Consider the following 14,257-nt stretch of genomic DNA (forward strand, 5'->3'; position numbering starts at 1 on the left):
GTACACCGGTTGGTCTATCATTGAGAAAGACTCAGGCATAACACGGCTTGCATATGGTTTGCTCAATACACAAAACACTGCCTCTCTTCCTAGCAAATACATGGTGCTCTTTCCCTTTCCCCAGCCCCGGGAAATCCCGCACAGTGAGAGCGTTCTCAGTCAGGACCTCTAGCCTGGGCTTGCTCTTTAGTATCTCACAGGAGACTGGTAAGCGAGTCTTCAGGGAAACATCCAGAATGACCCAGCTTCTAGCATTCAAGCTTTCCATAAACAGCCCTGTTAGCTTTTTAAAATTCACCTTTTTCTTTTCTTTTTTTTTTTTTTTTTGGTTAAGATATAGCAAAGAAAGACAGGGCTCCCAGGGCTGGTGTGAACACATCTGGCCTCACAGTGGTTTGCAGAAGGCTTTGGTTGCTCCGAGTCCTTCGCATGGCTGTTGACTTTAAATACCAAAGACTCCGCATGCCTTACAAAGACTTCTTGTGTGTCCTTCCCAGGACCCTAGCTAGGCAGTAGGGGATAAGACTGACGGATGCGAAGGGAACTGTCGCGCTCTTGCAAAAAGACAAGATGTAGAAGATCAACTCAATCTGGGATGGGGGCTTCAGAGAGTCAAAGAGATGCAGGAAGACCAAGGAGACCACGATGCAGGCAAAGCGGAACGGGAGCGACTTGCTGAGTTCTCCCTTGCAACTCTTCCGGTACATGCTGGAGTTGAGGGCCAGCCCCAACCCCAAGAGTGTCCCCAGGTTTTTGAAGAGGCTGGCAAAGGGTGTGGTGTCAAGGTGGACCCATTCGGGCCGCTCGCACCATCTCTTGGCTTTCTCCAAAGTCCACAGGAGGTCCACCCCTAGCCCTTTTAGCAGCAGGTAAAATCCAAGCGCGAAGCCAAACAGGAAGAAGGTGATGAGACAATACCTCTGGAGGCTGGCATTGTAGATGCCCCGGATGCGGCTGAAGGTTTCGGCCACAGCAATGCCTGTGTGGGAGAAAGAGCTGTGAGGAATAGGGGTGGCTATGGGTGACATGTCCTTCTACCACAGATGAACTCAAATCACACACCAACGTGGAGAGTCCTCAGCATAGTACTATGTCTTTCAGATGGAAGAATCCTATTACATACATCTTCCCAACAAGTTTAAGTTTCCTTAACTTTACCTTGCATATACTGGGGAGGAAGGGTGTGGCAGGGAGTAGTCCTATCAGAGAACCCAAGTGAATAGATATATCCTATTTATTTATTTAAATTTACACCACATCTATATATTTATTGAGTATGTGTATATAAGAAAGGCTGTGTGTGTGTGTGGGGGGGCACACATGTGATGTGGCACCTGTGTGGAGGTCAAAGGGCAAGTTACAGGAGTTGGTTCTTTCTACCATGTGGGTCCCAGGCTCAAACAAATGAGGTGACCGGCTGCGCCGTCAGAGCAGATCGCTGTTGTCCTTGATCACTTATTGTTCACTTCCTATTGCGCTCACTCCCTTCCACAGAAGCTAGTAAATTGTCACACAGCTGACGACATTATTCTTTCTAACCAGAACATCCCCAAATTTGTTGTGTGACGTAGCTTCTGCAAGCATACGCACACTTGCCAGGCATTTTAATGTATTTATTTATTACACATTTTGTTTATTCTGTCTTTGTGTGCATGTGTGTAGGCACCTGTGCCACAGCACACATATGGCAGTCAGAGGACAGTTAGTTGGGGCGGGTTATTTTCTGCCATTGTGGGTTCCAAAAATTGAACTCAGATACTCAGGCTTGCAATTGATCTGTTCCGCTCCCCCCACGCCCCAGCCCCAAATCTAGACATTAGTTTTGTTTGTTTGTTTGCCTTCTTTTCAATGCTTAACCTACATCGTTTCTTTCTCTTCCTAACTGGACCTCAGAAATTGCAAATGCGCAAACCTCTATGAGAGAGCACTGGCTGCAGACATGTTAGGTCTGCAAATGAATGTATTTCAATTTCTGAGTTCAAGGCCAGCCTGGTCTACAAAGTGAGTTCCAGGACAGCCAGGGCTATATAGAGAAACCCTGTCTCAAAAAACCAAAAATAAATAAATAAATTAATAAATAATAATGAGCTCTCCCTAAGACGCTGTACCTTTGAGAGATTCTCTGAAAAGGAACTTGAGAGCTGCTTCAAATTGAAGTTCAGAGACAAATAAAGACTGTAAGAAGCTTGGAGACTTTAAACGAACTCATTTGGGTGAGATTAGCTCGATGCAGCGCAACTTTCCTGGGACACTTTAGCTGTATAACTCTGGGCATGCTGTGGAAACTACTAATTTCAAATAGTGTACCCTTGTGAGTGCCTGTGTGTGTGTGTGTGTGTGTGTGTGTGTGCTCTCGCTCGCATGTGTGTGCATGTAGAGCAAGAGGTCAGCCTCAGGTGTTGTTCCTCTGGAGCATCCACCATGTGTGTGTGTGTGTGTATAATATACATAATATATTATACGTATATAATATGTATACATAATATATGATATATGATATAAAATATGTATATATAACATAATATATAATAAATATAACATATAATTTATACATATTACATATATTATACATATATAATATGTATATACATATTATACATTATATATAGTCTGTCACTGAGACCTGGGGCTCACCAATCAGCCCAGGCTGACTTGTTAGTGAACTCTGGGGTTCTCCTGTCTCTGTCTTCCTAGCTCTGGGAATATAGGCAGGCACTGCTGTGGATTTTTTTTTTTTTTTTTGGTTTGGGTTTTATTTTTTTATTATTATTATTTTTTTTTTTTTTGAGACAGGGTTTGTCTGTGTAGCCCTGGCTGTCCTGGAACTCACTCTGTAGACCAAGCTGGCCTCGAACTCAGAAATCCACCTGCCTCTGCCTCCCAAGTGCTGGGATTACAGGCATGTGCCACCACCGCCTGGCCATTTTTGTTTTTTTTTTTTTATGTGGGCGCTGGGAGTCAAATTCAGGTAAACCTACAAACCAGGTCCTCACGCTGGTTTGCAGACAAAACCATGCCCTGCCCTTAGCCTCCCAACCACTGGCCTTTGACTCAAACTCCTGAAGGGCTGATGCAGGAGTCCTTGATAAGCAAGGAAGACCAGAAGTGGGTGGAGAAGGAATGGGAGCTGCTGGTACCTGACAAGACTCCAGCCACAACCTGGTGTGGAAAGTGAGCGGCAAGGTAGATCCGGGACAGACAGACGTTCAGTTGCACAGCCCAGAATCCCAACCACAAGATGACGTTCAAACACCTGCAAGACAGTAGGCAACCTCTCCAGAATCCCAATGAGGATCTTTCGGCAAAGAAAACAGCCCTGGTGGGAGCTGTGGCAACCTGGCAAACTGAGGCTCCATTAGAGGAAGTTTTAGAAATTGGAAGCTTTACTCAAAAGCTTAAAAATACATAGTGCTTGTCGTATTTTGAATGAGATCCCCCCCATAGCCCCCTGCCCCCCTCCCCCTGCCCTGCCCCATTCTCAGGTTTGAATACTTGGCCTCCAGTTAGTGGCACTGTTTGCAGGTTTTGAGAGCTTAAAGACTGTGTGTGAGTGTGTGTGTGTGTGTGTAAGAGAGAGATTCTCTGTGTGGTATGGATATGAGTGTGTATGAGAGAGATTGTGTGTGTGTGTGTGTGTGAGAGAGAGAGAGAGAGAAAGAGAGAGAGATTGTGTGTGTAAGAGAAAGAGATTCTCTGTGTATGTCTGTGCGTGAAAGAGGGGGGTTCTGTGTGTGTGTGTGTGTGTGAGAGAGAGAGACAGAGAGACAGAGAGAGAGACAGAGAGAGAGTGTGTAAGAGAAAGAGATTCTCTGTGTATGTCTGTGTGTGAAAGAAGGGGGTTCTGAGTGTGTGTGTGTGTGTGTGTGAGAGAGAGAGAGAGAGAGAGAGAGAGAGAGAGAGAGAGAGAGATTCTGTTTTGTGTTTGTTGTTTAACACCTGAGCTCAGCTGAGCGATGCTGGCGCACGCCTGTAATCCCAGCACTTGGGAGGCAGAGGCAGGTAGATTTCTGAGTTCAGGCCAGCCTGGTCTACAGAGTGAGTTCCAGGACAGCCAGAGCTACACAGAGAAACCCTGTCTCAAAAAACCAAAACAAACCAAAACAAAAAACACATGAGCTCTCAACTGTTTCTGCTCCCATGTGTATCTGACATGGTGGGCATGGGATGCATACACGCCACAGAACATGTATGATGGATTTCTCCCTCACCATCATGAAGACCGCAGAGCAAGCATCTTACTGACTGAGCCATCTCTTCAGTCCTGAGAGGTTTTTTGGTTATATTTTTTCTGCTTTTTCAATAGTTTATTTTTCTTGAGGAGGGCATTATATAGCCTAGGTTGGCTTCAAACCCAGTGGTAACCAAGGAGACCTTAAACTCCTGATCCTCCAGTTCTCAGCTACCAGCCATCACACCTGCATCATTAGCTTCCATTTTATATGTATGTGTGTTTTGCCTGCATGGATGTCTGTATACCATGTGTGTGCCTGGAGTCCACGGAGGTGGAATCAGATCTCCTGGAACTGGGGTTCTAGGCTGCTGTGAACCACCACGTGGGTGCTGGGAACTGAATCCAAGTCCTCTGGAAGTGCGTCCAGTGTTCTTCATCACTGCGCCATCTCTCCAGCTCCCCTTCATGTGCATCTTAACTGCCTGTTTTTATCCATTTGGTAACTAAGGATTTACACTGCGTCTGCATACTAGGATCCCCACATTAAGAACTTATGTCTGTTTATTTTAACCTAAATGAAGTGACTCCAGAATGACACAGAAATGGAATTTTTAAAATTATATATATATATATATGTGTGTGTGTGTGTGTGTGTGTGTGTGTGTGTGATAGACTAGCTATTCAACATGCACAAAGCCCCAAGTTTGATACCAAACATATTAGTGAATGAATGATATAATGAATTTAATATAAGTTCTGTCACTCTTCCTAATGCTGTGGTCTTTTTTTTCCCCTGAGACAGGGTTTCTCTGTGTAGCCCTGGCTGTCCTGGAACTCACTCTGTAGACCAGGCTGGCCTCGAACTCAGAAATCTGCCTGCCTCTGCCTCCCAAGTGCTGGGATTAAAGGCATGCACCACTACTGCCTGGAAGCTGTGACCTTTCTTTTTTTTTTTTTTTTAAAGATTTATTTATTATTATATGTAAGTACACCATAGCTATGTTCAGACACACTAGAAGAGGGTGTCAGATATCATTATGGATGGTTGTGAGCCACCATGTGGTTGTGGGATTTGAACTCAGCACCTTTGGAAGAGCAGTGCATGTTCTTACCCGCTAAGCCATCTCCAGGACCCAGCTGTGACTTTTTAATCAGTCCCTAATGTTGTGAGACCCCCCAACCATAAAATTATTTCATTTGCTACTTCATAATTATTTTGCTACTGTTATGAATTATAATATAAATATCTAATGTGCAAGATATCTTATATGCGACCCCCAAAGGGGTCTTGGCCCACAGGTTAAGAACCACTCACTCCTCTAGAGGATCTTTAGAGTCTCTGTTCACGGTGGTAGTAAGCTGTATTTCTTTGTCTAAAACAAAGGCTACCCTAGTTGATCTCTGGCCCAAGCATTCAGTGATGTCCCCAGCAGAAATGCGACACCTCTTACTAATGCCAACTGTAAGTGTAAGGATGAGCTGGCGAGGTGGGGAGAACCGCTCTGGGTCAGCTACAGAGGGTGGAGCTTCTGCTCATCCCCAGGCCCAGTGGTGAGTTCTTACCGGAATCCACACGTTGGCTTTTTCTTTCCACGAAAGATAGCAAGAGTAGATGTGACCATAACATAGTATACACCCGCTGCACCCATGGCATGGCCAGAGGGACTCCCTAAATGGAAGAAAAGAGATGAATGGACTTAAGATGGAAAGATGTTAATCTGAGAGACTGCTAAGGCACCAGCCGCACGTCTACCGATCCATTAGCCTGTCCGTCCATCACGCCTTCTGCCTTGCTATTTATTGATCCATCTCCCTATCCACTCCTTTATCTGTAGCTCAATGATTTAACAAATGGAGTTCACACTGTGTGCTAAGCTTTGTGCAAGGGTGTGGGAGTACTGTGCTCAGCAAAACACAGAGAGGTCCCCATTGCTCTTGAGGTTACAGATGGTCTGCATACTGCACAGGAATCAGGACACTGTGGGTGTAAATTACACACTGATCCGCCCACCCTCACCTCCTCTATATTTTCCTTCTCGCTCTGTTCTGGCCACACTGTGTCATTGCTTGCCCCTAACTGAATCACACATGTTCTTCTCCCAAAGTTCCTCTGGTCAACTCCCTGGCCTCTTCACATCTTGACTCAGATCTCGCCTTTTCAATAAGACCTACTCCTACCAACTTCTGGTTGCTTCGCACTCCTGACCTGCCATCCACACCCTATCCTGGATGGAACAGCAGTTTTCCAGCTGGTAAGAGTGTAGTTGTAGGTGATCCTTAACTCTTAGCCTATTGTGGACATGTCTTTGGGCCGAAGACAGCCATCTTGGTCAATGTTATACTCTATATGTAAGTATACCCTGTTTGCCATGACCGGTCTGTATTATGCCATAAAGGCTGGTGTTCTATACCTGTTCAGAGCTATTTTTGAAGAGACATCTCTAGTCGGGTGCTCCTTGTGGGGTCATGTGAGGTTTAGTCTCAACTGGCCTTCATCGGCCTCCCTTCCCTGAACAACTGTGGCTCTGGTGGGTATCGACCGCTCTCTCATTTTCACTCCACACAACATTCAGGAAGTCTCATGGACAATCTCTCTCTCTCTCTCTCTCTCTCTCTCTCTCTCTCTCTCTCTCTTTCTCTCTCTCTCTCTGTCCTCGCCTCTCCTATTAAAAAATCATGTGTGTGTGTGTGTGTGTGCTTTTCCTACATGTATGTCTGCTCACCACATGCATGCAGTATTCATAGAAGAATTAAATCCCCTGAAACTGGAGTTATAAACAGCTGTGAGATGCCAAGCAGATGCCAGTGATTTTCTAATATATTGCTTTATGTTATGGAGGAAAGAGGATCAGTTCAAGGTCATCTTCAATTACATAGTGAATTTAGGACCAGTCTGGTCTGCATGAGGTATCCCTCAAAACGAAGAAACAAACTCCCCCAAGTAAGACAAAAACTGCAGGTAGCATTAGGTATGGAACGACCCACTTAGAAGAACTTGTTCACTAGACCAGGCTGCCAGGAAAGACTATCGAGGCCTCAGGCTTCTGTCGACCACTGTCTCCCCTCTGGATACAGAGCTCTGGCTCAGGTACTGTGTCTAGCCATTGTCCATGGATATACCATTACCTCTCTTGGCCTTGTAACTTTAGTCCTGGAGGCATCCCTTAGATTTCAAACTAGCAATTCAAGGCCCCGGTGCCATGATTTAAGGTGAATTTGTGCCACACGGAAGACAAATTGACTTGTGACAACCGAATGAACCAATGGCTGTCCTCAAGCCCCCTCAAGGTCAGCACCGATTCACAAAGGAATCTATGCCAGTCTATGAACAATGACGTCCACCCCACCTCAGTGAGGGCTGGGACTCTCACCTGGTCCAGTCTCACAGGTAACAGGGAACTGCTTTATCAGAGGCACGGAGCTGTTGCTGTAGTAGTCGGTGTCCAGGACCCACCAATACGGGCGATGTCCAAAAAGAATCCTGTGGAGAGCAACGCCAATGTCTGGAGTGAGTCGGTATGTGATTTTACTGGAAGCCCACACTTTCAAGGAGAGAAAGAAGCTTGAGTGTTTATTGCCTTTGGAGGTACCTGGGGAGAGGTCTGGGGGTGCTGTGTATAATAGGTAGATGATTTCTGAAATTTGAACATGCGAATGTATTACCTACTCAAACACAAAATATATTGCTTCAAAAATTAGATGCAGTGGTGGTTTTAGCTATTTGGGAGGCTGACACGGAAAGATCACTTGAGGCTAAGACTTTGGGGCTATCCTAGATTCTTCCCCTCCCTTTCACAATCCCTCTTCACCTGCCAGTGCTCCCCCCGCCCCCAAATCTAATGTGTGAGTGTACACTTGGAGAATTGGTGAGGAGGCCAGAGGACAACCTCGGAAAGGTCATTTGCCTCTTTTGACATCGGCTCTCACAGTGATCTGAAGCTCACCAGTCAGGTTAGATTAGCTGCAGCATCCACTGGTCTTCATCTTACCGCTATTGGGGTTAAAAAGGCCAGTGGTTTAAGAACTTGGGTTTATAAGACAAACAGTGACTGAGCCACATTCTTAATCCAAGAACCCACTTCATAATAAAGATAAATTAAAAGAGGGCTAGGGGTATATCTCAGTGGTATATCACATGATTAGTATGTGTGAGGCCCTAGATTTAATATTAAACCCCTTTTGTTCTTCTCATAAGGACTTTTTACTATTTATGGACAAAGAATTTGAGAACTGAAAGTGTCAGGCCAGCAGCAAGATGGCTAACGGGTAAAGGTACTTGCCCACAAACCTAATGACCTAAGTTCTATTTTTGAGACCCACGTGGTGGAAGGAGAGAAGAGATTCCTGTAAGCTGTCCTCTGAAGTCCATACATATGAGCATGCGTGCACATGCGCATGCACACGAACACATGAACACACAAATACACACACACACACACCACACACCTGTCAGAAAGGAACACACTTGTAATCCTAGCCCCCTTGTCTCAATTATCAGCTACTTACTGAGTTTCAGGCCAACCCATATCACCTGAGTCCTTGACTCCAAAACAAAACAAAACAAAAATGCCCTGGAGCTGGGTATAGTTGTGCGCACCTCTAATCCCTTTGGAATCTGAGGCTTGAGGATTACAAATTGGACACTAGTCTAGGTTACACAGCAAGAGACCTTGTCTTGTAAGGAAAAAAAATCCCATGGGGCCAAGGGTATAGTTCAGTAATAAGGAGCGTGTACAGGCTCTGCATTCAGGATCTAGAACTTAAAAGCATACAAACTAAGCATGGTGGCTCACACTTATAATTCCGGCGCTTGAGAACAGGCATGAGTCGAGACCAGAATGGACTATTTAATCAGCTCCAGGCCAGGCTGAGTTACAGAATGAGAAGACATCTTACAAAGCACAAGCAAAAGCCAGGCTTGCTGGCGCACACCTTTAATCCTAACACTCTGGAATCAGAAGCAGGGAGATCTCTGTGAGTTTGAGGCCAGCCTGGTCTACACAGTAAATTTCAGGACAGCCAGAGCTACATAGTGAGAGTCTGCTTCAAAATAAACAAACAGAAACAAATCAATCCCCAAGCAAATCCAGGAATCGGGGACTGGGTGATGGCTCACTATGTAAAGTGCCTGCTATAAAACAGAAAGCCCAAATTCAATCCCCATCCTATCAAAAGAAATCCGGGCATGGTGGCATATAGCAATGGGGATACAGGCAGGTAGGACTCATTGGTCTAATCTACTCAGGAGCTCCAGTCCAGTCAGAGACCTTGTCTCAAAAAGTTTCTGAGGAATGACTGCTCTGGCTTCCACAAACATAGGTACATACATAGACACAGATGAACATGTGCCCATGCACACACTCACACACACACACAAAGAGACAGAGAGAGATAGACAGACATAGAGAGAAACAACACAAGCCTGGCACATAGTAGCTGCTCAATAAATGTTCACTGTGAGCATTATTAAGATTCTGGAGAGAACCAAAGTTTATAAATTCTAAAATAGAAGTTCGGTGAGTTTATGTAATTCACCAATTGGAAGGTCCTAGCTGTCTGGATCCCTTTTCTCCACAAAACTAAAAGGTTGAGAATCTTTTCCCTCCTCCTCACACCCTCCCTGCTTCTTTCTCACCCATAGATATAGTAATAAAAGGGATTCTTTAAAACCTGTGCTCAGGAGCCGGGATGTAGCCCCATTGGGGAGTCCTTGCTATCATGTTCCGAGCCCCAGGTTCAATCCCCAGCATGCTAAACTACATGTGGGAACACACACCTATAACCCCAGCAATCAGGAGATCTAGACAAGAGGAATCTAAGGTTAAGTCAGGGTCATTGTCTCTTACATTGTAAGTCTGAGGCCAGCCTGGGCTACACAAGACCCTAACTCTAAATTATAAAGTCAAATAAACTAGAGTAAAGCTTACACTCAAACTTTTCGTTAAACTCAACTGTCTTTCCATCCCTCAAGTCTGACAAAATAGCCTTTCCTCATTTCCAGGCACTGGTGGGATTCTCACCACCGTTATTCTTTCTCTAGAGACTCTCGAGCCAATGAGGACTAACCTGTAGCTCGGTGAGTTATATGGGGTACCCCTGCTGAAGGACAGCCATTTCTACAGAGAACGCAGCCTCTTTCTCTACCCATCACCCCTCTGGATGGTTCTTACCACTTAAAGACGAGGTTGAACCAGTCTCCAATCACTGCCACCCAGAGGAGGTTGATGCCCACAGTCTCTTGAAGATGGAACCAGATGGGAAAGAGGACATAGAAGGCGTTCCTGAGGTCAGCGATCACAGACACTAAGATGAACCAGTCCTGGGAGTCTTGGTAATTCACTTGGAGGTAGCGAGTGGACTGGATCCCAAAGTCGTGGAGAACGTTCATTCCTTCCTCCATCCTTCCTCCCTTGGTACCTCGGGGAGCTGCCAGCGGAGCCCGTGCAGTGAGTCCAGCCTGGTCGGCCTTGTTTCCTCTGCTATCAGCCTGTGCCTTGCCCCTGTTTTATATGCCCTGGATTCAGTCTGTAGGTCAACCCAGCCCTGATCTTTGGACTCAAAAAACCACTTTTGTCTAAAAATCTATTGATCAAAGGTGCATCATCAGTAGGTTGATGCAAACACGTTCAGGGTGATTTACGTAAAATAGCAAAACAGGCACACAAAAACAACCTGATCGGCCATTGGCAGAGCCAATGATTAACTTGGGCACACTGCTTGACAGTGCTAGGGGGTGCCCTCCTCCCTGGTCCTTGAAGCCAGGCCAGAGGCTCAGGGCAGAGTCTGTTTCAGCCCTGGCTCTTGCAAGGATGTCTGCTTTTTTGAAGTCTGCAATTGTATTTATTTGGAGACAAAGGGAAATTTGCTACTGTGGGGAGTAACGTTTTTAATTATTAATTTAAAATATACAAAATATGCAGCAGCAGGCTTTGTTGTCCTGGAAACGCTCACTCTCTTGGCCTTTTATCAAGTTCACGTGGATCTGGGGTCCACCTCGGGTTTGTGAAGCCAACAGTGTCTCCAATATTGACTTTTATATTTCTTAGGGCAAGAAAACAATCGTTTAAAAATTTCCCCCATTGGGTTGGAGAGATGACTCAGTGGTTAAGAGCACTGGCTGGTCTTCAGGAGGACCTGGGGTCAGTTTCCAGCACCCACACGGCAGCTCACAAAGGCCATTAACTGACCCAGTTCCAGAGGTTCCAACATCTTCACACAGATATACATGCAGCAAAAACCCACCAATGCACATGAAATAAAAATACTTTTTAGAAAAGCATTTTAAAAGATGTATTTAAAATGTTTTTTCATCTATGTGTGTACAAATGTGTGTATAGATTAGGGGATGACTCCAGATCAGAAAGAGGACACAGAAGGCATTCCTGAGGTCACAGGCGCTAAGATGAAGTAGCGAGTCTACTGAATCCCAAAGTTGTGGAGAACATTCATTCCTGTCTCTCCTCCCACCATTCGGGTACTGGCGAGTAAACTACATGAGTCATCTTGTATAGTCCAATAGCAATCTTTTTTAAAAAATTATTTGTTTTTTATATACATTGGTGTTTTACCTGCATATATGTTTGTGTGAGGATCTTAGAGTTACAGACAACTGTGAGCTGTCATGTGGATGCTGGGAATCGAACCTGGGGCCTCTAGAAGAACAGTGCTCTCAACTACTGGGCCATCTCTTCAACCTGACCAGTTACTTTTTAATGCGCTGATTAATTCATTTAGTTACCTTAAATGTAAGATATTTCAAATTTTAAGATGTAAGGGCTTTTTCTTTGTGTGTGCATGCGTGTCTGTGTGTGTTTGTACATGTGTGTTGCTGGGAATCCAATGCAGGGCCTCAAGCATGCTAGACAAGCATGTCCTCTCGAGGCTATGTCTCCAGCCCTTTAATTGATACAACGAATCTATGTTCGTACAATAACACTAAAATAAGCCGGTGTCATGTGACTAGAAACAAGAACGTAGTAAACTGGCAACCGGAGAATCTAGAGAAAACAGTAGAAATTTTTAGTTTTTAAGTTTTTAAAAAGATTTATTTCTTATTTTATATATGTGAGTACACTGCTGCTGTCTTCAGGCACACCAGAAGTGGGCATCAGATCCCATTACAGATGGTTGTGAGCCACCATGTGATTGCTGAGAATTGAACTCAGGACCTCTGGCAGAGCAGTCAGTGCTCTTAACTGCTGAGCCATTTCTTCCAGTCCTGGTTTTTAACTTTTTGAAAAGGTTTTGCTCTTTGACACCCGTTTTCATATATCTCAGGTTTCCAATCCACTATGTCCAAAAGGATAACCACACGGCAGCCATGCCCCTGCTCACATGGTGTGAGTTTCCAGCCCGGGGCTTCATATGTTTGTTGATGTTTTGTTTTGTTTTTTGGATTTGGTTTTTCCGAGACAGGGTTTCTCTGTGTAGCCCCGGCTGTCCTCAAACTCAGAAATCTGTCTGCCTCTGCCTCCCAGAGTGCTGGGATTACAGGCGTGCACCACCACCGCTCGGCTTCATATATGTTTTGCATGTACTTCAGCAAGTGTGCTAAGTCTTTTAGCCTCAACTCAGTTATTATTGAAAAAAGGCATTAGAGCCAGGTGTGGTGGTGCTTGCATTTAATTTCAACACTCATGAGGCAGAGGCAGGAGGATCTCTCTGAGTTCAATAACAGTCTGGTCTAGGTATCAAGTTCCAAGACAGGATTACATAGAAAGACCCTGCCTTGGAAGGAAAGAAGGAAGGAAGGAAGGAAGGAAGGAAGGAAGGAAGGAAGGAAGGAAGGAAGGGAGGGAGGGAGGGAGGGAGGGAGGAAGGGAGGGAGGGAGGGAGGGAGGGAGGGAGGGAGGGAGGGAGGGAGGAAAAAAGAAAGAACAAAAGGAAGAGCAAAAAAAAAAAGAAAAGAAAAAGGCTTTATTATATTGATTCTTTCATACATGTTTATACAACCACTCAAGCAAGGGCCAGACCAAAAGCCTCACTCCCAGGTCGCAGAGGCCTCAGAGGGGAGCAGGGAAGTGGATTCAGTGACAGATCATGCATTTTTCAAGGATAGAACTAACAGAAAGGAATAAGACACTTTAAAACCCACATGATTTTCCCAGCATTAAACTTATTAATTTTCACATACGGATTAGATTGGGGCCAGTGAGAAGAAATTCAGAGTTCCTAAACCTGTAGAAAAAGCTGACAGTATCCCACGCTGGAAATAATCAATCCGCACATCTTCCAGGATACATGCCTTGCACCCGGAGGTGAGATCCGGCTTCTCATCTCCACCCGCTATCTGAAGCAGACTCTGATTGCCCTACACAGGCCGTTGCTAAGGCAGTGTTGGCTCTGTGTGGCCACAGAGGAAGCAAATGCTCAGTGTCTTGGGACACACGGTGAACAGTAGACTCTAATGTCAGGACTTCAGGGGCCAGAGGGAATGTGGCTCACCAGAAGAGACAGCCCCTTCCCTCTACCAGGGAACTCTTCCTAGAGATTATTGAGTAACAGCGGTGGTGATCCTAGGATTGGTTTGAGGTGAGTTGAGGGCAAAGCAAACTCTCTGACAAAGCATCCAAAGGCCACTGTCTGGGTCTCTACAGGGTGAACGGCTGGGCTGTCTGTGGCAGCCAGGGTTCTGCCGTGTGCTCAACATATGGAGAGTGAACCTAGAGCGCTATCTTCAGAGGAGCCCTGGGAGCACTGCCCACTCGTGCTGATAAGGGTTGTTCAGAACAGGGCTGACTACTTCATAACTGTGATCGTGGCGAGGCTGTGGGAGGCTCTGTTGCAGCCTGCCGGCTGGGTGGGGGGCCCTGTAGGTCAAGTGTGGATTACATCATGAGTCTATTTGCCAGCCCTCATCTTTGACCTCTCAGCTCTTTGCTGCTTGCAGCACATTTTTATCATGTGCAGAAAGAGGTGAATCCCAGAGGACCCGAGCCTGTTGGGAAACTGACTGGAGAAGCTGCGGATCCTCCTTGGTCACCAAATGCAAATCCTGTGCACAGAACAGTTGGTTTTCTAGAGGCATTGTGAAGGTCTAGGTATTTAAGGAATTATCTCACCTGCTATGAAGGTGGGTACACACTT

General features: G+C 45.5%; 1 protein-coding gene across 1 annotated transcript; it reads right to left on the minus strand.

Moving 5' to 3' along the window:
* Positions 1–467: 467 nt before the first annotated feature.
* Positions 468–10,571, minus strand: G6pc1 (glucose-6-phosphatase catalytic subunit 1). The gene is made up of 5 exons (XM_052197206.1): positions 10,342–10,571; positions 7,543–7,652; positions 5,735–5,840; positions 3,138–3,253; positions 468–979 (listed from the first exon to the last, which is right to left on the minus strand). The coding sequence occupies exons 1-5, from the start codon at positions 10,569–10,571 to the stop codon at positions 468–470; spliced, it is 1,074 nt and encodes a 357-aa protein (XP_052053166.1).
* Positions 10,572–14,257: the final 3,686 nt, after the last annotated feature.

This window comes from Apodemus sylvaticus, chromosome 10, assembly GCF_947179515.1.
Source record: "Apodemus sylvaticus chromosome 10, mApoSyl1.1, whole genome shotgun sequence".
NCBI lineage: Eukaryota > Metazoa > Chordata > Mammalia > Rodentia > Muridae > Apodemus > Apodemus sylvaticus.

Excerpts from the sequence above, each read along its gene's own strand:
- G6pc1 (XM_052197206.1), bottom strand. The coding sequence starts at position 10,571 with ATGGAGGAAGGAATGAACGTTCTCCACGACTTTGGGATCCAGTCCACT. Across the intron at positions 7,653-10,341 it reads TTCAACCTCGTCTTTAAGTG|GATTCTTTTTGGACATCGCC; the intron begins GTAAGAACCATC and ends TGCTCTCCACAG. Across the intron at positions 980-3,137 it reads TGTGGCTGGAGTCTTGTCAG|GCATTGCTGTGGCCGAAACC; the intron begins GTACCAGCAGCT and ends TCTCCCACACAG.